This window comes from Myxocyprinus asiaticus, chromosome 12 (genome assembly GCF_019703515.2).
Source record: "Myxocyprinus asiaticus isolate MX2 ecotype Aquarium Trade chromosome 12, UBuf_Myxa_2, whole genome shotgun sequence".
Lineage (NCBI taxonomy): Eukaryota > Metazoa > Chordata > Actinopteri > Cypriniformes > Catostomidae > Myxocyprinus > Myxocyprinus asiaticus.
The window spans coordinates 44,766,191-44,790,166 of NC_059355.1; the positions used below are offsets into that span (position 1 = coordinate 44,766,191).

At 36.8% G+C, this 23,976-nt stretch overlaps 2 protein-coding genes across 3 annotated transcripts in view; one reads left to right on the top strand and one right to left on the bottom strand.

Annotated features, from left to right (window-relative positions):
* LOC127448916 (agouti-signaling protein-like) overlaps positions 1-23,976 on the bottom strand; it is a 24,514-nt gene continuing 538 nt past the window's right edge. Inside the window, exons 1-4 of one of the 2 annotated variants that reach the window (XM_051711862.1) lie at positions 2,187-2,554; positions 1,303-1,476; positions 974-1,026; positions 1-668 (exon numbers count right to left, since the gene is read on the bottom strand). In XM_051711862.1, coding sequence (XP_051567822.1) covers positions 501-668; positions 974-1,026; positions 1,303-1,462 — 381 coding nt within the window. In that variant the 5' untranslated portion in view covers positions 1,463-1,476; positions 2,187-2,554 and the 3' untranslated portion in view covers positions 1-500. Of the gene's footprint in view, positions 669-973; positions 1,027-1,301; positions 1,477-2,186; positions 2,555-4,908; positions 4,946-14,137; positions 14,222-23,976 lie in introns of those variants that run through there. The other variant, XM_051711863.1, reaches the window with a different exon arrangement.
* Positions 14,839-23,976, top strand: part of LOC127448907 (eukaryotic translation initiation factor 2 subunit 2-like) — a 15,576-nt gene continuing 6,438 nt past the window's right edge. The window contains exons 1-2 of the mRNA XM_051711850.1: positions 14,839-15,001; positions 23,249-23,423. Coding sequence (XP_051567810.1) covers positions 14,987-15,001; positions 23,249-23,423 — 190 coding nt within the window. The 5' untranslated portion in view covers positions 14,839-14,986. The remainder of the gene's footprint in view (positions 15,002-23,248; positions 23,424-23,976) is intronic.

Below are 23,976 nucleotides of genomic sequence, written 5' to 3' on the forward strand. Positions count from 1 at the left end.
AACTGGTCGCCATGGTAGCTTAACGATGCTCTCTCTTTTAAGAATTTCTTTTAGCAGCTCACACAGGTTACAGGACAGCGTTAGCATGTCTTTATAAAGTGCTTATAACACAGAAAAGTGTTCAAACAAACATTAATATTTACACTGACATGATTTACGTTACTTTTGTCTCTCAAAACCGTCGACAGTGTTAACTGCTGATTAATTAAAAAACTGTTAGAAATTTTTTACTTATTTTAAATTGCTTAAAAAAAAACATTTAAAAGCAGTTTAAGACATTTATATGGTTATATGTTATCACCAAGGTCGCTCATCATGATCTCAAATCGCTTCTGACCAGCTGTCATAATCTCTGGCCAGTAAAATAGGCTATCCCAATAATCGGACCATGGTGACGTTTGTATGATGAATGAATAATCCCACGGGGGGTTTAAAGTAAGCCTTTAAGATTGGGGTCTCCAAACTATCCTTCATGAGACTGATGGCTCCTCTCAGGGTGTTCAGCATTTCGGGTAACCCATGCGACAGTAACAGACGGTCTTAAACAGGCGGCAGTGGCAGAAGGCGCACGGCTCACAGCACACCGCGTTCGGCGTCTTGCAGCTGCCACACAGAGGCACACAGTTAGGTGGCGGTGGAGGTCTCTTAACCCGGGTGCTGAATTTGTTCTAAAATGCATAAAATTAGAGTAAACATGTTTTGAAATGTATATAAAAATACAATGCATTTAAAACTTTTCAGACTGACTAAATTAGTATTAAAAGGTTATTGCTACTGTATAAAATAGACCTATGTAGAAAAAATACGATTCATATAGGCATGCTTTTGACATCGTTTCTAATCACCATAAACGTCCCATTGAAATATTAACATGCACTTTTTTTTTTTTTTTTACTTTTGTGTTAACTTATTTATTAAAGCTCTTTGTCGTGATTGAAAATGACATATAATCGAATAGTTTAGCTTTACAAACCTTTTTTGGATTCTTTTCCGATTTCTTGTTCTTCTTGGGTGTTTTTGACAAGCCTTTAAAAAAAAAAAAAAAATAGTGGAAAATCCAAGACAAGTGACTGTGTAAAACACACTTTTTTAAGCGTTTGCATTTAATGTGTTTCTTAGCAGCATGAAAGAATAAAAACTATAACACATTCAGACTCATTCAAATTATTTCTAAGAACTTTTAAAGAAATGTATTTACTGTCAAAACCTTACTTGAGACTTTTTTAAACAAGAATTCTAGATGAAGAATTAGGATTTGAAATTGTCAAAATTTGATGTGTATGATAAAGAAAGAGCTCTAACCAACTATGAGGACTGGAGGCGCATCTGTTTGGTTTAATGCATGGAAGCTGATGGATGTTTGGTTGGAGTTGTGTTGTTCCTCCATTAGCATGTGTGTGTGTACTGTGACACAGCAGGCTAAACAGAGCACCAAGCCACACAGCAACAATGAAGGATTCATATTATGATTTTACCCTGCATAAGACCATAATTCAAAACATAATAAATAAAAAGCTCAACAAAAAGATTGACTTTTTTACACACACACAGAATTAACCACAGGCCTTTGATTGAACTGAGTCTATGGATACTTTTTTTTTTTTAGAAAACTTTCATGTCCTCAAATTCTTTATTTCTTAAAACAAACAAGCAAAACAAAACAACAAGAAGCTAGTCTTTATTCATTTAAGTAAAAATACATGTTTCAAGACGTAAAATTGGACAAATCTTAAATAAAAGAGTTTATCTGGACTGCTGATCACATCAAACCGCAATGAACTTAAAACAAACATTAAACATTCCTTTAAGTTTTTTTTTTCTAAACAAATATCATCATATTCAAATAGACACATTCACAAACTATGACATCTAAACATCTAGCCTGTGTAAGTAGCATCAATGAGCTGTTTAATGCTAGTTAAAAGTGTCATTTCTTGATTTTGCACAAAATAATTTGTTTTTGTAGTTAAGGCTGAATACCACATAACATGTAGCTATAAAAAGGACTGCAGCATTAATTCCACCAGTATTCAGAACTATCTAGAACAGTCTACACCGCAAACCCCCCATGCTAAAATACCAGTACAAGTATATTATAAATGTACATGTAAAAGTACAGTTCCAAATCCTCCTAGCATTTCTAGTGGCACTTGATCACAATTTATCACTTTCAGACAATTTCTCACCATTTTCAACCTTTCTTTATATCCTCTGTCATGGAGCATTCAAAACCGAAACTACCCATGGTAATCTTCAGGAGTCAGTGTTGGTAATGAACTGACCTGTCCTGGTGAGTAATGGGGCCCCCTGTTTTCTCTTTGTGTAGCTGGCTTGAGATTTTCCCTGCTCCCCTGCTGAGACTGAGAGAGAAATGTCAGACTGACTTTTTGTAGTCAGGAAATTCAAAAAGGGGTGAAATGCTAAAATTAAGTAGGGGCGGACCTACACAGTCAGAGGAAAAAGAGGGAGAGAGAAGTGCGGAGAAATAGGGATATAGAGAGAAAGAGCAAAGACTACATATGCATTTAGAGCATAGCCTAGAAAAGTATTTGGACATTAAAAAAATGCATGCTGTTGCATTAGGTAACAAAATATCAAACAAAGTGGCATTTTTTTTAAAGAAAGAAAGCAGAGGCACTTTTCAAGCAAAACATTATTCAAAAAAGACGTTTATTAGGTTTAAGATGGTAAAACAATAGATAAGCTGTTCAAAATAAAGACAAAAATATGGATTGAGGAAGATGGGGGAAGATGGGGGAAGATACCCCCCCCCCCCAGGAACAGTGTGCATTTACAGATAAAATTGTAACAAAGTCAGAGATGAGTTTAGCATGCACAGGATCAGCATCAAATCCAACATATTATTAAGGTAAATAAATGGAAACATTTGCTAATTTAGTTTTTAAAGCAATAATTAAAAACCAGGAAAAGGTACCATCTTGCCCCACTACTGGGGTAAGATGATCCCCTACCTGGGTCAAGAAGCCCCCTGGGGCAAATCTGATTTTTGCAGAATACATAAAATACATCTTATATCATTTTTAATATTTATTTTTTAAAGGGGTGCCATTAATGTAAAATACTAAATAAAATACTGTACTATAAAATATTCTATGTAAATTGATGCATTTTGACAATATAGTTGAATAGTAACAGACAAAGGGATATCTGAATTACACTCTACCATTCTATGAACTATGTATAGGCCAATATATTTAAAAGAAGAGATGTCATAATAGCAATAAACTTTGAATTCAGAATGAGTGATCCACTCAACTGACCTATAGGTTATGAGTAACACAGATGTTTGAAACGTACATCTAATTCATGTAATTTTTAAATAATAACTCCATGCATTATAATAATCATTAAATTAAATAATCAAAACACCAGCAACAACATCTCTCAATTCTGAGGGGGGCATCTCACCCCAAGGGTCTAACTTTAACTTTTCACTTCGAATTAAAAACCATATTGTTTACCCTACAGATCTAAATGTGCTGTGTTCACAAATTCCATTTTAATATATAGACATAACAACTTTTAATATCATAAAATAAACTCACAGATAACTATATCTGCCTCCATCTCCCTCTACTTGTTGTCAAATGTTAGTGTTGCTGAACTGTGGTTACTCTGGACACTCTGGACTGTGTGAACTTGAGAGGAACTGACTTCATACATCCACTAAAAATCAGAGGGTTAAAGTAATTGCAGGTCAAGTTGGACCCTGTTTACTCTATCTCAGTTCACCTTGTGCATGTACAACTGAAGTCAACCTGGTCTCATAGAATGAACGTCACTCTACGTATATTCATTTTTGCAAACTGACTTTTACGTCAAAACACTTTTACTTTAACACTTGCTTTAAAAAACAAAACATTTTAACACTTGTATTACAGACCCACATACATATAACCTACATACTCCTTCTTATATAATTAGCTTGCTTGGTAGCTCTCCTGATAGGGCGTTGGACTATGAGCTCAACAGCCATGGTTCAATTCCAGTCAAAGATGTACAAAAATGAAAGTGGCTTAGAAGCTAAACAAATGACGTGGTTGTTTCAGTTACTGATTTCTTTTTTTATTTCGAATTTGCATTTTAAAACATTATCGGTTAGGGCTAGGTGTTGGTTAAGGGTAAGGATGTCTGTTTTGTTAAACTCTCATTTATATTTTCGGACACTATTGGTTAGGTTTAGAGTAAAGTTTAGGTTAGGGAGGTACGTTTTTCTCATTAACACCTCCATCTAAAATTCACCTTAAAAACCTCGATTACAACCTCATTTTGCTTGGTTTTGGCACCCCCCGCTGGACATTTCACTTGAAAACTGCAGCAAACGTGTAATGAAGCACATAATTTCAGTTTTGCAAAAACATTGCAATGCTCATGTAAATTTCATGAGACTAGGCTGACTGAAGTACAGGTTTGTATGCATTTCTTTGGAGAATTAAGTTTATTTAATGATTGACCAAGAATAGGTTATAATATTCTTAATAATTTGAGCTGTGTTATTGTATGATTTAAATTTGAGTTAATGCAACTAAAATTATTAAGTAGAAACAACAATATTTATATATCAAATCTGAGTTAAGTCTACTTGCATCTAGTTACGTTAACTTAAATAGTTAAGTTCATTCTATACACCATGCTAAGCGAACATAATTATACAAGTTTTGGAGACGCCATTACTCAATTCTATTGAGGGAAATAATTTATGCATTTGGATATTAATTTGTTTGTTATTTATTTTGTTATTTGATATGTTTGATATGTCTTCTAATTTAGAAAAAAACATTTCCACAATACAATGAAATGTCCTATGCTTTTCATTACGTTTCTAGACAATTGCACTTTAAAGGGACAGTTCACCCAAAAATGAAAAGTGTTTCATGATTTACTCACCCTCATTCCATCCAAGATGTGCCTGACTTTCTTTCTTCTGCAGCACACAAATTAAGATTTTTACAAGAATATCTCAGCTCTGTAGGTCCATACAATGCAAGTGAATGGTATACCAAAACTTTGAAGCTCCAAAAAGCACATAAAGGCTACAAGAAAGTAATCCATAAGAGTGGTTTAATCAATGTCTTCTGAAGCGATCCAATTGGTTTTGGGTGAGAACAGACCATTGAAATTGAAAACATGTGAATCGTGGAAGACTTCTGAGTTCTGGAAAAAGGTGGATAGCGCAATCTAGCGTTCTGCGCATGGGTCAAGCACTAGGAGGAAGTGTAACCAAGCTTGAAATTATGATTGTGCCTAGAGACTGTTATGGTAAGATGTATAGTGAAAAAGGAGTTATAGTTTTGTCTGTTCTCACCCAAAACCAACTGAATCGCTTCAGAAGACATAGATTTAACCACTGGAGTCGTATGGATTACTTTTATGATTGCCTTGATGTCTGCTGCTAAACCAGACAAGAAGAAGAAGAAGAAGAAATAGAAGAAGAAAAAATATCCCATTTGGATATTGGCAACCTGACATGTCAGACTGTGTTATCTTTTAAGAGTTTACTCTAAAATGACTGACATTGAGTCAGTTTAGAACAATGAGCAATCTAAGTGACATTTGAAACCTTTGGAGTGCTTATGAATGTTCATAACAAAGTATCATACTGGTAGGGTTGGGGAGTAACGGAATACATGTAACAGGATTACGTATTTAAAATACAAAACTGTATTCCACTACAGTTACAGTTTAAATCATTGGTAATTAGAATACAGTTACATTCAAAAAGTATTTTGATTACTGAAGAGATTACTTTGCATTTTATTGTCATTTGTTTCATTTAATATTTAGTCCTTTCAGATGGAAAACATTTATACATATAAATGATGCGATCCAAAGTGCATTTGAACAGCGGTGAAACACTTTCTTATGATGTGTTACATTCATACGAGCAGACAGAGAAGTACGTTTGAAGTAAGTTTGGAGCAGAAGAAATAGAAATAAACCTTGTGTAAATTGTCAGCTTTACACTAAGATAAAATGCTATTTCTAGCCATTTTACATGCACATGTTACCAGGCACAATCATATTTTTTTATCAAGAAAATTCACGTTGGATCATAATTTCTTTTTTTCTAGTAAGACCTTTGATATTAGGGCAAAAATCGTATTCTTGATAATAATTTTTGTATTGTTTTCCTGAAAAATATCTAAAAATCCTTAAAACAAGATCAATTTGATTTATCTTGTTTTAGAAACAACACTGCATAAGATATTTAGGTTATTCAGAGAATGTATTTTTAACATGTGTATTTTGTCTTACTGTACTGGCAGAGTTTTTATAGTCAAAACAAGTGAAGACATCTACCAGTGCTGAAGAAGTAATCCAAACAGGATCAATGTGATTCAAACTAAGGATGTAACAACACACACTCAAAAAATAATATTAAGAGTCATGCATTTCAGTTTCATAACAAAAGTCCATTGAATTTAACTGAGTAATCTTTAATTAAATTAGATGAAAATTAAATTAAAAGCCTAAATACAATATATTTACTGGGAGGAATGAGCACACACACACACACACACACACACACACTTCCCAAAACCACTTTTGAAGCTTAGTCTGCTGGGTTTTCTCTGTGTTGTTGCACCACCTTGTTATGTAAAGTTAACATAAAATCATCACGAAATTGAACTTAATAACTTCCTTAATACACAATCCTAGTCTTATGCATAATTCGTCAGTGCAAGTTATTCTGATTGCCATTTAGGTATTGTTTATAGCTACTGTTGCAGCCTTTCTGAAATCTTGCCATTGGTTAACACAATACATTTATGCAAATTAGCATTAATGTAAAAAAGGTCATAGCAAAAATATATCGTTTTTAAAAGAAGCGTTGGCACTGGGATGTGCCGAAATGCTCTTGATTTGACCTCCTGGTCAAAAAGCCGCCTCATGGGTGCCACAATCCAATCTATCCATTCGGTCTTGTTCCATTCTTGTATGGAACGCCTACTTTTCACAACACAATCACTTCCCAGTGGGTAAAATCAAGCCCCGCGCTTTTCCTCATGAATATGTTTCACCGTGAACCATGTCACATTTCTGAAGTAAAATGAGTTACGAATGCTGCTTCAGGTTGACTTTAAAAATACAATTTGAGTCAATAGAAGTTCATTAAAGAGACACAAGCACTTTAAATTACAACTCCAGTCGTGGTGTATTGTTTTCTTGGCACTGCATTCAGATATCCTATCCACAAGAACACAAGAACATTAGGAAATTATGTGTAATTTCCTAATCTCTGCCTTTGCCAGGGACTTTTCTAAAATGAAAGACATGGAACTGCAAATAGGTCATCGGAGTGAGTGGTGAACATTGCTCTCAATGGATTCTGGAAAACTTTGAATCAAGCAGAATAAATGGACACAGTAAATGAGTTATGTGGGGTTGAAAGCATGTATTTCTCAAACACTTTTCAGTCAATAACACTGGCTTGCACTTGTGTGCTGTTATTCTTTCAAAGTGCCAATTCTGGGACTCGCTACCGTTTGAGGGAATCTGATAAATGGCCATACATATACATACAGTATAATGTATGTATACAGTGCATCCGGAGAGTATTCACAGCACTTCACTTTTTCCACATTTTGTTATGTTACTGCCTTATTCCAAAATGGATTAAATTCATTATTTTCCTCAAAATTCTACAAACAATACCCCATAATGACAACGTGAAAGAAGTTTGTTTGAAATCTTTGCAAATTTATTAAAAATAAAAAAACTAAAATAAAATCACATGTACATAAGTATTCACAGCCTTTGCCATGACACTCAAAATTGAGCTCAGGTGCATCCTGTTTCCACTGATCATCCTTGAGATGTTTCTACAACTTGATTGGAGTCCACCTGTGGTAAATTCAGTTGATTGGACATGATTTGGAAAGGCACACACCCGCCTATATAAGGTCCCACAGTTTACAGTGCATGTCAGAGCACAAATCAAGCCATGAAGTCCAAGGAATTGTCTGTAGACCTCCGAGACAGGATTGTATCAAGGCACAGATCTGGGGAATGGTACAGAAAAATTACTGCAGCATTGAAGGTCCCAATGAGCACAGTGGCCTCCATCATCCGTAAATGGAAGAAGTTTGGAACCACCAGGACTCTTCCTAGAGCTGGCCGCCCGGCCAAACTGAGCAATCGGGGGAGAAGGGCCTTAGTCAGGGAGGTAACCAAGAACCCGATGGTCACTCTGACAGAGCTCCAGCATTTCTCTGTGGAGAGAGGAGAACCTTCCAGAAGAACAACCATCTCTGCAGCACTCCACCAATCAGGCCTGAATGGTAGAGTGGCCAGACGGAAGCCACTCCTCAGTAAAAGGCACATGACAGCCCACCTGGTGTTTGCCAAAAGGCACCTGAAGGACTCTCAGACCATGAGAAACAAAGATTGAACTCTTTGGCCTGAATGGCAAGCATCATGTCTGGAGGAAACCAGGCACCGCTCATCACCTGGCCAATACCATCCCTACAGTGAAGCATGGTGGTGGCAGCATCATGCTGTGGCAGGAACTGGGAGACTAGTCAGGATTGAGGGAAAGATGAATGCAGCAAAGTACAGAGACATCCTTGATGAAAACCTGCTCCAGAGTGCTCTGGACCTCAGACTGGGGTGAAGGTTCATCTTCCAACAGGACAATGACCCTAAGCACACAGCCAAGATAACAAAGGAGTGACTCCGGGACAACTCTGTGAATGTCCTTGAGTGGCCCAGCCAGAGCCCAGACTTGAACCCGATTGAACATCTCTGGAGAGATCTGAAAATGGCTGTGCACCGACGCTCCCCATCCAACCTGATGGAGATTGAGAGGTCCTGCAAAGAAGAATGGGAGAAACTGCCCAAAAATAGGTGTGCCAAGCTTGTAGCATCATACTCAAAAAGACTTGAGGCTGTAATTGGTGCCAAAGGTGCTTCAACAAAGTATTGAGCAAAGGCTGTGAATACTTATGTACATGTGATTTGTTTTTTTTATTTTTAATAAATTTGCAAAGATTTCAAACAAACTTCTTTCACGTTGTCATTATGGGGTATTGTTTGTAGAATTTTGAGGAAAATAATTAATTTAATCCATTTTGGAATAAGGCTGTAACATAACAAAATGTGGAAAAAGTGAAGCGCTGTGAATACTTTCCAGATGCACTGTATATATATATATATGTATATATATGGCCATATGTACATATTCAAATTTCACTATGATTTGTGAAAATATGTTTCAGATATGAAAATGGCAGTTTTTGTAGTATTTTGAAATATACAACATGTGTCATACGTAATGTGACTTTTAAAAAATATTTTTATATCAGTATATACATATATATATTCCCACACCAGGAATAACATAATGGTTTAAAAAAGTTACATTTTTACCGCACTCAGTAGTCTAACACCTTTCGTCAATGTCATATGAGATATATGCCAATATACATATGCCAATCAAATTGATGAAGGCGGGATTCAAGCTTAAGATGCTAAGCAGGAACCTCATGGATTATCCCAGCAGTTCAGGTTAAGAGTGTTAGTGTCATGTGAGATGTAAGGATTTAACTAAACATGCAATATTTGACCACTGTTTTATGATTAAAATGTTATACTGACTGACATAAATTTCCAAGGGTGCAAACTATTCACCATTTGGCGAAATTCACCATTTTGAATGTACAGTACGTGATTTGTATGTCATTCATAACTGTGAATGTGAAAACATTAATGGAGCAGTTTTCAGCGAATCAGGATTAAGACAAAGAGCGAATGTGTGTATACTGTAAAGTACTGTTTCCCAACCTTTTTCTGCCACAGCACACTTTTTACGACTAAAAAAATTCTACGGCACACCACTATCCCACATAGGCTAACCATTGTCAATATTTTTCCTTTTCAAGAACTTGTCCATGTTTTCTGTCCGTCTTAGTAGCGTGTTTACTTGTAATGTTTGAAATTCAGCTATGCAAAAAAAAAAAAACAGGTCACATAGGTAGGCTACGCTGTGTGAGGTCACAGGTGGCAAGAGCGCTAAATGGGTAATGAAAAACAACAAATGATCTTCTTTTCTAATTTGTAGATTTGTTCTTGCAATGCCACAACAAATTACAGGGATGCAAACACGAGGGGCGAAAAAGGTAAGACAATCACTGGTCCATGAACATTTTTTTCTGGGGATATTTTTTTTTTTAAAGAATAAGCTAAAAGCACCAATTCAAGCTATTTTAGTGATTCAAGTTTATTCAAGTTTACAATTGTGCAGAACTAGCTGCAAAATAAAGAGTATTTTGGTGAAGCTTGCTTCTGTTTCACAAATTTTATTAACTGATTAGTTCAGTGACCCCTTCTGGAAATGTCACTAGGTGGTGACAAATGAGCATCTTATGTGCTATGAGTGAGTCAGTGAATCATTTTGAGTCACTCATGACTGAAATCTACCAAGAGACTTTATAGTGTTTAAACATTAAAAGAACAAAACAGATCTATAGTCTTCCTTCAGTCTGAGCGTTATTTTTCATCTAAAAAGACAACAGTAATAGTGAGTTTCAATAACGTCCTTACCTTCTCCTTTATTTATTTGTTTTATTTTCTGGGGGGGATTTTTTCACCCAATTTCACGCCATCCACTGTGGCATCCGTGCTCAACTCACCACGTGCCCCGCTGAGAACAAACCACATTATAGCGACCATGAGGAGGTTACCCCATGTGACTCTACCCTCCTTAACAACCGGGCCAATTTGGTTGCTTAGGAGACCTGGCTGAAGTTACTCAGCACACCCTGGGATTCGAACTGGCGAACACCAGGGGTGGTAGCCAGTGTCCTTTACCACTGAGCTACCCAGGTCTCTTACCTTCTTCTTTATTAAAACTTGCATGACTACAAATCTACTGATTTCAGTATAAGAATTATAAACACAAAGCAGATCTATGGCATCATTTTATACAGTAGCCTATTTAAACTGCTGAGCATGGCTTTTATCAGAAAACACCATAATAATAGACAAATAATAATAATTTTAAGTTTCAATAATGTTCTTTTGTCATTGTAAAGTGCATTTCACATGAGTTGAGTTGAGGCGTCAAGTGCCGCATTGCCCTCCACATGACAAGAGTTGCAGAAAGCGTCACAGCGGGGCGATTTTACAAGTTTGCCACATAAAAAAGCAGGATGTGTGCACAATAAACATTTGAAAACATGTATTTGGAAGAAAGAAAAAAGCTTGCAGTTGCTTTGATTGCAAAAAGTAATAAAAGGACTCGTTTAGGTCTAAGCATTTTCTTGGTGAATTTAAATTAGTTCAATAACTGGGGTCTCTGATGAACATCAGTGATGAAAAGAAATTAAAATGATATTCATCTTTTCTCTGAGACAACAAAAAGAAAGAAAAGATGACCGAAACAGGCAAATTGCTAGCAATGCAGACAGTGTTTGTCTTGTACTGTGTTAACTTTAAAAATGCATCTTTTAAAACCACATCACATTTCAAGCCTTTATTCAGAAAATTATTGCATTCAGCACCTTTACTATATTAAAGGACCAATGAGGACCATTGTATTTGTGACCTCAACACCCGTGACCCTCCACCCCCAAAATGGATTGGTCCCCCCAATGTTCAAGACATGGTTACGACCTTGGTGAAAACCATAGATTAATTTTTACGGAATACATGAACTTTTACATACAGTGCCATATATCAGATGTCACACTCTAAAAAACTTGGCAAACTGCGATTTCAAAGTAATTTTCCCAACACTGTTTTTTGAAATGAAGCTTAATTTACAAACTTGATAAACTGGCTCTATTCAAATTGATTTAGTTGGTAAAGGAAACCGAAATAATGTTATACAATAAATAACAATTGTGAAGTTATTATTTTCATCCTCCCAATAGTGGCATTTTGCCCAATATTTTAGAGTATTAGGTTACAATTTCAACATATTCAGGGTACTGTTTGGTTAAACCTGCTGTGATTTTCAGTACAGATGTAATTTTCAGCCTTTTCACTTCACTGTAAAAACTGGAACAAAGAAATTCAAAACAAAATGCATAAAGCACAAAATTTGAAAATGTAATTTATGAGGATTCGATTGTTGTAATGATCTTCCACATATAATAAAAATAACTGTCTAATTTTATTCATATTTCAGCATGGTTCTAATTTGTATCCCACATATAACTTAAATCGACTTTATTAAAAACGCAATCGTTTTAAGATGATATTCTTTTGACAAAGTCAAGAGACTAAGACAGAAAATGAAACAGAACTACCCACGTACACAAAAAAACAGGTTGTTTTTAGTATATAATGGCAGGAACTGACACGAAATATACCATGATGTGTGATACATGTGTTTCCATTTTCTGCAGATAGTTGAAGCCATTATGTAGTTTGGTAATAATACGTGAGGAGAAACCTTTGATTTCAACATCTTAGATTTTGTTTCAAAGCCAATTTGCTATCCCGTTTCAAAAATCACACACCAATTTATGTATCAGAGATCAACGGAAAACTGCCCACAGATTATTCATAGCAGCACTGTTCAAAATCCGTCAATCCTATTTAAATTTTTGCAGACGTCTTGCATCTCTCCCAAACTTGAAAAGGGCCTATAATTAAAATGATAAGTCTTGGAAGAGCTCTAGTGTTTTGACTACTAATTCTTATATGTAAATTTTCTAGTTTAAGTCTCAAAACAAGGTTCAGGCTCTATGAGAACTAAAGTCACAAAAATGCATTTGTAATTGTACAATACTCAACAGCAATAATTTCAAATTTGCAGAGCGATTAGGTGAATTTATAGATGATTTGTTGGTTCTTAAAATGTCTTCAAGAAAAGAATAAGAGAGAGAGAGAGAGAGAGAGAGAGAGAGAGAGAGAGAGAGAGAGTGTGTTATAGAAAGAATGTAAGGACTTTTATTACCTTCTTCTGCATATTGGAATTTCTTGTCTGGAATTCTGTATTCTCTCTCATGCTCAAAAAGCATAAACAATTGATTTCCTAAGCAGATTTTCACATTAATATCTTGTCTTTCACTCCACTTCATGGCTTGTAGTATGTAACCAGTCTTAAAGAGGGAAAATAATGCTGCAGTGTCCTTGTTCTACCCCTTAAGTACAGTACATAATACATACCATGAAAACCACCACTGGTCCACTGTTAACTGCTTTACTGATCTAGTAGCTTACATACTGTCTGTGGTATATTACATATAATATACACATAGCAACATATATTATAGTAACATAGTTTTCTTGCATAGTACACCATATATTACTACTTAAATAAATAGTATGTAATGCAGAATATTTTGCCCACTTTTTAAAGAACTTTACATGTCAAACATACTATGAAGGTGGGAAAGTAAAAAATAACTATGATGAATAACTAGGATGAATACTGTATGAATTCATTTTTCTTATTTATTTTATTTCTGCAACAGACTTAACAAGATGAGTTTAAAGGAATTCAATGTAATTCCAAGTATTCAGCATTTAAAATTAATATTTGTCTTGCTTTGTTATGGCAGGTATATCTGTGTATAGCCTGTCTGTCATGCTGATAGCATTTACTCTTATTCCTTATTTGCAAAGTACCTCTTTTACTGTGTAATTGTCCATTTTATTCCCCAGCAATGCTGAACCTGAATATATCCAGAGTGGTTTTAAGTATATAAAATACAATTTGGATAGTGGTAGCTTCTTCCAGAATCTCTACATTATGTATAACGAAACACAGGCTAACTTTTAATTAAAAACAGGCTAATTTTGTGAATTCAACAAGAAGATTATTTATGATGCTTAGTACGATTTTGACACACTGTGATAGTTTATATTACATTAAAATTTAATTATATTGAATTGTATCTTTATAGTAAAACTGAAATAGACATATCTTGAAAAGGTAATATAAAACATTTATGTGCACCATGATTTCAAGAAGTAAAGTTGTTTTCATGACCAGTACCTCTGATGATAAATAAAAAATGCAGCCCTAAATGGAGAATGCAGGAAAGAGTTTTAGCTGTCTTTGCCAGGAACCCCACTGCAATTTTAAACAGATTAGAGGAATAAAAAGGTCTGCAAAATCATTATAAATTACATAATTTGAAGGGTACCCCAAGGTCTGGTTTACCTGGCTGAGGATAGTGAAGCCTGGATTGTTGGAATGGAGCAGCCACTTAAATCTCCTTTAGGCAGGTTTACAACTCCATAAGCCCTGCAGTTTGGAAACAAATTCGAGCATTATTTCCCATGGTCTATTGTATCACATAAAAGTATTTTTGTATTTTTTATTTAACAAAAGATTCTTCATACATGACAAAGGACACCTTCTCTGATAAACCTTTTTCAAATTTTAGTTTTTAACCTTACAGGCAGCACCAAACTACATCAGTCCTGACAGATCTCCTTAAGCCACTAATAAACTAATAATATATTGATGACACTTTATACTTCCATTTGCCATTAGTAAACATATAACTGTAGGTAGGCTTGATTCTTAATAGATTAGTAGCTAGTTCATCAACATTTATATCTATCAAATAAAACATTTATGACATTCATAAATACATTAATGCATTTTTAGTTTTAATTGTCTATAAGCATTGTATAATGCAATAATGCTTAATGGGTTATTCATGAACGTTCTAAAATGTTAATATATTTTAAATGACATAAACTACCACAAAGAAGCAATTCTGCGTCTGTAAATGCTGTTTTTTTTATTTATTGTTTTTCTTTGAAAATATGCGCATTTGGCCGAGCCCAAAAAATCAGAAAACTTCATCAGTATGATAATACACCCGAAACTACAACTTCCATCATGCATTGCGCAGTCACCTATCGCGCATGTGTCCGGAACTCTGCCCGCCCGGCCTCTCGAGAGCAACGCGCTGAGCGAGGAAGGGTGCACCGCCAAAATAGTCTATTTTAACGCTTAATTTCCCTTCTAGCGTCTTCACAATCACAACCGAACGCAAACATGTCAGGGGACGAGGTAAGCAATTAAACTGTGTGAAACATGATTATAATTTTAATAACGGTTTTATTTAGACAGTCAAAAGGGAAGTACAATTGGGCCCGGCCTGCTAGTAAAGGCTGTGAGCAGACACATGTGCACCAGTTCGTCTTTTCTAGATCGTTTTTGGCCACTGTCAGCTGATGAGGTAATAAACATCTTGCGTTTTTCTAGCCATCATGTCATTTAACTAACAAAACACGTACTGCCATGTTTTTTTGAACATGTACAGTTGTAATACCATATGACGTCTGAACAAGTTACTATGATAATACCATGTTTTTGGTGACAAGTACCATGGTAATACCATGATTGTTTAGACATTGTACAGTGTTGCTGCCATGTTTTTGGGACATGGTCCCAGGGTAGTACCATGGTTTTGTGGACATACCATGGTAGTACCATTGTTTCGTACTGTGGTAAACCATGAATTTGTGGACATTGTACCATAGTAATACCATTTTTGTTGGGACATGGCACTATCGTGGTGTTTTGGACACTTACCCTGGAAATACCATGCTTTTGGACATGTTACCAGCGAAAGACCATTTGAAATACCATGTATAATGGTGCTGCCGTGTTTCTGGGACATGGTACCATGATAATACTATGGTTCTGTAGACATACCATGATAGTACCTCAGTTTTGAACTATGGGATACCTGGATTTTGTGGACATGGTGCCATGGTAATAAAATTTTTTGGGACAAGGTACTATCATGGTACTATCATGGTATTTTGGACATTTACCCAGGAAAAAACACGTTTTTTGGACGTTACCATGAGAAACAGTGTTTTCCCCTAGGATTTCTTTTTTTGTGAGCACATTCACGACCCATTTTAACGCACGTCGGTGGAGTAATAGCTTAAAATGACCTTAGAATCATTATAGATGGGTTATTCACGTTCGCCTTGTCATGTGTGTTTATTTTTTACTGGAGCTTTTGACACTTGAAGCGCTCAGAAAATCACTTTCACTATTTTTATTAAACAAACACTAATGGGGGGCCTGGGTAGCTCAGCGAGTAAAGATGCTGACTAGCACCCCTGGAGTCGCGAGTTCGAATCCAGGGCGTGCTGAGTGACTCCAGCCTAAGCAACCAAATTGGCCCGGTTGCTAGGGAGGGTAGAGTCACATGGGGTAACCTCCTCGTGGTCGCTATAACGTGGTTCTCGCTCTCGGTGGGGCACGTGGTGAGTTGTGCGTGGATGCTGAATAGCGTGAAGCCTCCACACGTGCTGATAAGATGTGTGGATTGACGGTCTCAGACGCGGAGGCAACTGAGATTTGTCCTTTGCCACCCAGATTGAGGCAAGTCACTCCGCCACCACGAGGACTTAGAGCGCACTGTGAATTGGGCATTCCGAATTGGGGAGAAAAGGAAAAAAAAAAAAAACACCAATAGAAAATATAAACCTATCTAACAGAACATAACATGTCACCACAGAGCTCCAGACTAACATATGAGTGCGGTGGCACTGATGCCACCAAGTTCTACAGATGGTGGCACCAGCACCTGATTTAGTAGCAACAGTAGAAAAATAAATATTTTTTGTCCTTAATTTAAAAAAAAAATAATTGAATAATAATTAATGATAAAAAACTAATAAAAATTGTGACACAGTGTTTCCCATTGATTACCTAGACTGTGGCGGCCCAAAAATATTATGGCACTTCTCATAATAACATAAGAGAGATATAACGTTGTGTTTTGTGCCGTTGCTTCGGCAAAGCATCTCTCTCTCCTGGTCAGTCAGCCCCAGTCAGTGCATAATTTTAAAATTCGCTAGCGATCTAGTAACAGCCACGCCCTGTTTGATTGACAAGCGGCGTATGTGTGTGTGCTGAACATGCGCGTGTGTTCCGAAAATGCTCGCACTAATGCGCACCTGAACGGTCAAATACATTTCAAAATTCCACCAAAATGCCCGTCTTGGTGAGGTATTCATGTAAACACAGGGAGTGATGTCTAAAGTGAACGTAAACGGCGGAGAAAAAAGCAGATTTGTTTTAAAATGTCGGACTTGTAAGTATAAATGTAAGCTAATAGACCTACTGCTGTCTAGTGTAGTGTCATTATAATAATCAAACAACCATAACAAGAAAACACTCACTGCTCTTGACTGAGTAGCTTTAAAAGTATTAATGCATAATAATCATACAATGAAGACCAGTAGTAGTTTTATGTTGCATTTTATTCTGAATGTTTACTTGAATACTTGATAGCCTACTGCTGTTAAAAACTTTTAAAGCTGTTAAAAAACACAGAATTTTTTTAATTTGTTCTATTATTTTTAATCTATTTCTATTCATTGCTGTTTTTTATTATTTTATTACTGACTGTTTACTAGTCTTGAATAATTACTTAAGAACTTGAAACCATTCTTCCATAATTAACATATTAGTTAGTGTTATTATATGTTGTTGTATTGAAGCTGGTTTTGAAAATCATCAAATTTCACAACAGACTACTGAAATTTTGGTATTGTGATAATGCATAGCCTTTATTGTACATGGTAGATATTGCTGCAGTAACATGATGAAAAAGTAGATCTCATTCCATAGAACTATGAGCATCTTTGCTGTTAATGGAGGTGATGTAGGCTTTTCTTTATTTGACTAACACATGTAACAAAATAATTACCATATGACAATAACCTCCTCCCCTACTTAGTGCAGTTTACATTTCTGTCCCAGAGAATTGAGTTGATTGCATAGGTACGCTATTAGGTTGGGCATCGGTCGTAATTTTAGGAAACATACAACAGAAACTTTGACATGTTACTTGAGCATGTAACTTAAATGTCCTTTTTTCTCTCCGGACAAGTGATTGACCAATTTTTCAAGGAGAGAGAGCGATCAGATGAGGAAGAAACAGCTACAGAGGAAGCTAGCTAGGATAGATAGCATAGTTATGGGGCTTTTCCACTGTACGGTACAGCTCGACTATGCTCGCTTTTTGGGGGTTTTCCACTGTGGATAGTACCTGGTTCTTTTTTTAGTACCACCTCGGTCGAGGTTCCAAGCGAGCCGAGCCGATACTAAATGTGACGTCATAACCCTGCAGATCACTGATTGGTCAGAGAGAATCGTCACTACCAGTGTCACTGGATTTGCGACACGGGACATCAACCCGCTAGTTTTAAAGTTCGCAACAGCGACAGCAATATCATTTGTTCACGTGACTTTCGAATTGTAAAAAGAAATGGCTGTGCGCAACACCATGACGTGGTCAATAAACGAGGTGCAGCGACGAATGAAACGACGCAAAACGAATCTTTCAGGAAGTGTCTCAGCTGTTGGCTCCCTACACCGGACCTACCAATAGTGTAGGGAAAAGTTAAAAAAAAAACTTAAAAGTGACTACAGAACCATCAAGGACCACAACAGCCGGAGTGGTTCAAACAGAAGAAAGTGGAAGTGGTTCGATCAAATGGACGCTATCTATGGCAATAGATCGGCGAGCAATGAGAGAGTGAGTGCCCTGGACTCGGCGTTGTTGGAGTCCACGATGGAGGATGGTACGTTTTGTTACGTTAACTTTATATTCTGCTTGAAAGCTTCACTTTATTTAGTTGACCAGCTACTGGAAAGCTTGCTTCGAAAACAACCAGGCCAATTTAACTGTTACACTTGTGTAAAATCACCATGCAACAACTGCTTTATGCAGCACAATGAGCTAGTAGCTAACAGCTAGCGGTCGTGTTGTTGTTTATGGTCAGTAATGTTTGTGTCGCGTTTAAGATGATGTCACGGCAGTAGAGGTGGCGCAACTATGACGATCAGCCTATAATCCCACCCACGTTGAGGCGGCACTAAACTGCAGTGGAAAAGCAAGCTCAGAAAAGTAAAGCGAGCAGAGTCGAGTCGAACCGTAACGTGCAGTGGAAAAGTGCCATTAGATGGCAAGTCAATAGCCAAACAGATTATTCATAGGCTTTTGTCAAGAAATAAACTGGAGTAACAGTGGAATTTTAACGTTACTTGTTTCTTTGTAGCAGAAGAGGCAGCAGGAGAGACTCTTATAGAGGGACAGACATTCAGAGAGGGCCAGCAGGGCAGGTACATCCCATAGGGGCAGCAGGGGAGACAGCCTCCCCTGAGGGAGGGACAGCAGGTGATTTTGACAGCAGGGAAAGGGGTAGGAGGTCAGAGTAGTTTCAGCTCAGTTTTTGAACTATGTTAAACTCTGTCCCATTTATGCTTTGTGGGTGTGACTTTTTTTGCCATGTCATCACCACGATACAACCAGTGCATTTATGATTAAATTACTGCTAGAGCGCAAAGTTCTTCATAGATCTAGCCTCTTAATTTTGCTCTCAAAGTGCAGCAGATTGATGCATTTAACTTTAAAATGTACAAAATATTCTTACTGGGGAGCATTCCCCCGGACCCCCCTAGAAGGTACGAGGTCCACCCACCACAGTCTCAAAAAACCCTGTGGGAAATACTGGTGACATTAATATATATTTTATATTATTTTGTCCCTGAAATGCACATTACAACATATAGCATTGATTTTGACTTGAAGTACAGTCATCTCTTTGTATTTCTGAAGGCAAACAAAGCCAGTTACTTTTTCTTGCAATCAAAGAGCAGATTCTAGAACAGATTTTACACCGAAGAAAAACTGATTGCTTGGTCCATAATAATTATGAAAAGTTGCCATGGTTCCTACATTACTGTCCATAGTTTTAAGTGAAATTTGTAACTAGATCACAGGTAGTCACTGGTAAAATCAAGCATGGCTCCTTACTACAATAGTAAGTAGCTTCAACAAAACTATAGCATTGTTGTTATGAAATGAAAGAAACTATAAAAACATAATAGAAACTTTTTGAAACTGACATAATTGTAACAGAAATTATTTAATAGGACTATATAAATAATATACAAATATTTAGTATGAATATAACACATTGCACATCTGCCAAAGTACCATTGTTTACACAGTAAGTGTTACTATAGTAAATCCAAGGGGCAGTTTTGTTAGGGTGGTGATGTGTAGGTTGTACAGCCTTATAATTTATGTTCTGGTCAGTGTTGTTTATAATGTTGTGCAGTTAAACGTGGTTTTAAACTCATTAAATCACCAAGGCAAGAGACACTAAGGGTTTTCATTGGGTTTTTCCACAGCCCAATTCAAATTAGTTTCGTGTCTCGCGCCACGTTTCTCACAGCGCTGTTTATAATGATTTGCGCTGCGTGGGTGAGACTGCTCTGCGCTGGCGCTGCTATGTTCGTTGTGCTGGCTGATAATTGATCTGGGTAGTGGCTAGTGCTGTTATGTTCAGTTTTTTTCTCATACGAAACAGAAAACAGACGTGTCGCGCAAACAACGAGAGTTGGCAAACTTTGAAGTCGACTTTGACTGCTAAAAAAAAACGTAAGTCTCACTGGTGGGAAAAATGATTGCAAGATGCTACCATTTAGTTGCAGTCTGGAGCCCTATTTTTCTACTACCTTTGCCAAAGAAGTTGTCAGAGTAAAAGTCTTTCCGCTAGAAGAGGTATCATGTCAGGTATCATGTCGGGCCTCCTGCTTCTCTGTTGTGTATGTGTATGCACTCGCGAACAGCCTTTGATGGGCTGCTATACGATGGCGTCACTGTAAATACGTGCTTATATATGGTGGGGTCCCTTTCACTTCATACAGGTGTCCCATCTGACTGCACGCAGTATAAATGTGCAACTGACTGGTGCTGGCAAGTGTTACGTTGCATCATGGATCTTAATGAACCATGTGAAATGTCAATAGATAATAGCGGTGCTCATAATTCAGCAGCGGCGCAGCGCTGCTCCTGAATGCATATAGGGGAAACACTGGGAATACTATCATATTTTGAATATTATGTACAATGGTAGAACCATGGTATTCTTTGAAGTACCTAGGAGTAATGTGAAAAAATACTAAGGTACATGGTCTATCAAAGTACCATGGTAACACAATTTGTTTCTGGACGTTGCCTCGGTAATACCATGGTATTTTTGTTGTTATATTACATGGTACTACCATGATTGTTTGGACATTGGACAATGGTGCTGCCATGTTTTTCGGACATGATACCATATTAGGACCGTGGTTTTGTGGACATATCATGGTAATACCATTGTTTTGTACTGTGGTAAACCATTCATTTGTGGATATTGTACCATAATAATACCCATTTTGTTGGGACATGGCACTATCATGGTGTTTTGGAGATTTACCCTGGAAATTCCTTGTTTTTGGACATGTTACCATGGAAACACCATTGTATTTTGAATATGTACAAGCAATGGCAGGAACATGGTATTCTTTGACGTACCTCTGAGTATAGTGAATATACTATGGCACATGGTATCAAAGTACTGTGCTTTTCTGGACATGTTCCATTGGTAATACCATGGTATCCTTGTGGTCGTGTACCATGGTATTGCCATAGTTGTTTGGGCATGGTACCATGGTAATACAGTGGTTCTGTGGGCATGTACCATAATAGTACCATAGTTTTTTGCATATGTACTATGGTAATACCATGATTATGTGGGCATGGTACAATAGGAATACCATGGTGATTTGGACAACTTCCATGGTGATACCATTGTAGTTTGAATATAGTATTACCATGGTGTTTTTTTGACATTTACCATGGTAATACTAAGTTTTTTTTTTTTGGACATAGTACCATCGTGATACCATGTTATTTTGGATGTGTACCAGTATCATCTACCGAGGTAGGACCGCAATATTCTGTTTGAAGTACCTCGATCACTGTAAATACAATGGCACATGGTATATATATCAGAGTTCCATGGTATTACTACCTGATACCATCACTGCACCCTGGTACTATGGTAATTGTACCATGATTTTGTGGACATGGTAATATTATGGTATTTTGGATATCATCATGTACCATGGTAATCTTTAAATACCATGTTGCATAAATACGATAATCATTAAGTACCATATTACAATTAACATCTGATACTCCCCGATGTTACCATCACTCTAAATGAAAATTGAGTGAATCTCTCTCAAATAATTAATATACAGTTGTGCTCAAAAGTTTGCATACCTTGGCAGAAGTTGTGAAATTTAGGCCTTGATTTTGAAAATATGACTGATCATGCAAAAAAAATGTCTTATTTAAGGATAGTGATCATATGAAGCCATTTATTGTCACATAGTTGTTTGGCTCCTTTTTAAATCATAATGATAACAGAAATCACCCAAATGGCCCTGATCAAAAGTTTACATACCCTTGAATGTTTGGCCTTGTTACAGACACACAAGGTGACACACACAGGTTTAAATGGCAATTAAAGGTTAATTTCCCACACCTGTGGCTTTTTAAATTGCAATTAGTGTCTGTGTATAAATAGTTAATGAGTTTGTTAGCTCTCATGTGGATGCACTGAGCAGGCTAGATACTTAGCCATGGGGAGCAGAAAAGAACTATCAAAAGACCTGCATAACAAGGTAATGGAACTTTATAAATATGGAAAAGGATATAAAAAGATATCCAAAGCCTTGAAAATGTCAGTCAGTACTGTTCAATCACTTATTAAGAAGTGGAAAATTCAGGGATCTCTTGATACCAAGCCAAGGTCAGGTAGACCAAGAAAGATTTCAGCCACAACTGCCAGAAGAATTGTTTGGGATACAAAGAAAAACCCACAGGTAACCTCAGGAGAAATACAGGCTGCTCTGGAAAAAGACGGTGTGGTTGTTTCAAGGAGCACAATACTTGTTGACCCCTCTCCAAACATAGCGCTTATGGTTGTGACCATAAAACTCTATTTTGGTCTCGTCACTCCAAATTACAGTGTGCCAGAACCGTGAGGCTTGTCAAGGTGTTGTCGGGCTTATTGTAACCCGGCTTTTTTGTGGCATTGGCTTCTTTCTGGCAACTCTACCACGCAGCTTATTTTTGTTCAAGTATTGTTGTATTGTGCTCCTTGAAACAACCACACCGTCTTTTTCCAGAGCAACTGTATTTGTGCAAAGCAAAATTAGGACCACAAACACCAATATTCCACATTTCTGAAACTAATCACAGTTGATATCAGATCTACGCTTGCAAATCAAACAATGATTAGTGTAGTTAGATTGTGATTGCTTGTCAGCATCGTTTTGAGCTTTTTGATGGTGTAAAGAGTTTCCTATTAATTTCTGCATCAGGTAATGTTGGTTGACTGTCATTGTTGTTGCGTCACATCATTAAGCGCATCTTCCTTGCAGATGATATTTGACCCCAACATGACCAAAAAGAAGAAGAAAAAGAAGAAGCCTTTCATGCTGGAGGAAGATGGAGGAGAGGGCGATGAAGGCCAGCAACTGGAGATGAAAGAGACCGAGGCTGATGTAGGGGAGGAGAAAGAGATAGATTTTGATGAAGATGAGGGGAGGAAGAAAGGTAAAGAGCATCCCATTCTTTCTTGCATCAATGTGTTTGTTTCTTTTGTTCAGTAAAGGTGTATTTCAATTAAATTAAAATTCTGTCATTTACTCGCTATCATGTTGTTCCAAGTCAGTATTTTTGCAATTCTGTTTGTTGCCACTATTGGTGCAGAAATTACAAACTTTACTAAGACTGGGAAAATATTGATTTTCTGATGAATTGCAGTCTTCATTTGAACAATATTTATTCTTAAATCCCAAGATCGATCTCTTACTCTATGCACAACTCTATACAATGCAAGTAAATCACTCGCATAAGAGACCCAATTTTGTGCTATGTGACTAAAAATGTCTGTGATTAGCTACTGGCTGGTAAATGTTCAGATTTCACTCACCAGTGATTGACTAGTATAGTGGAGAAGTTATAAGCTGTGAGATCCTTTCACTGCCTATTGACAGAAAGTTTGTTTTGACTCGTTCTGTGTAATGTGTGTCCAAAGACAAGATCCGTGCAATCCATTTGTTATTGAGTAATGTCTCATTTGTACCCTTTTCTAACAGTCAATTGT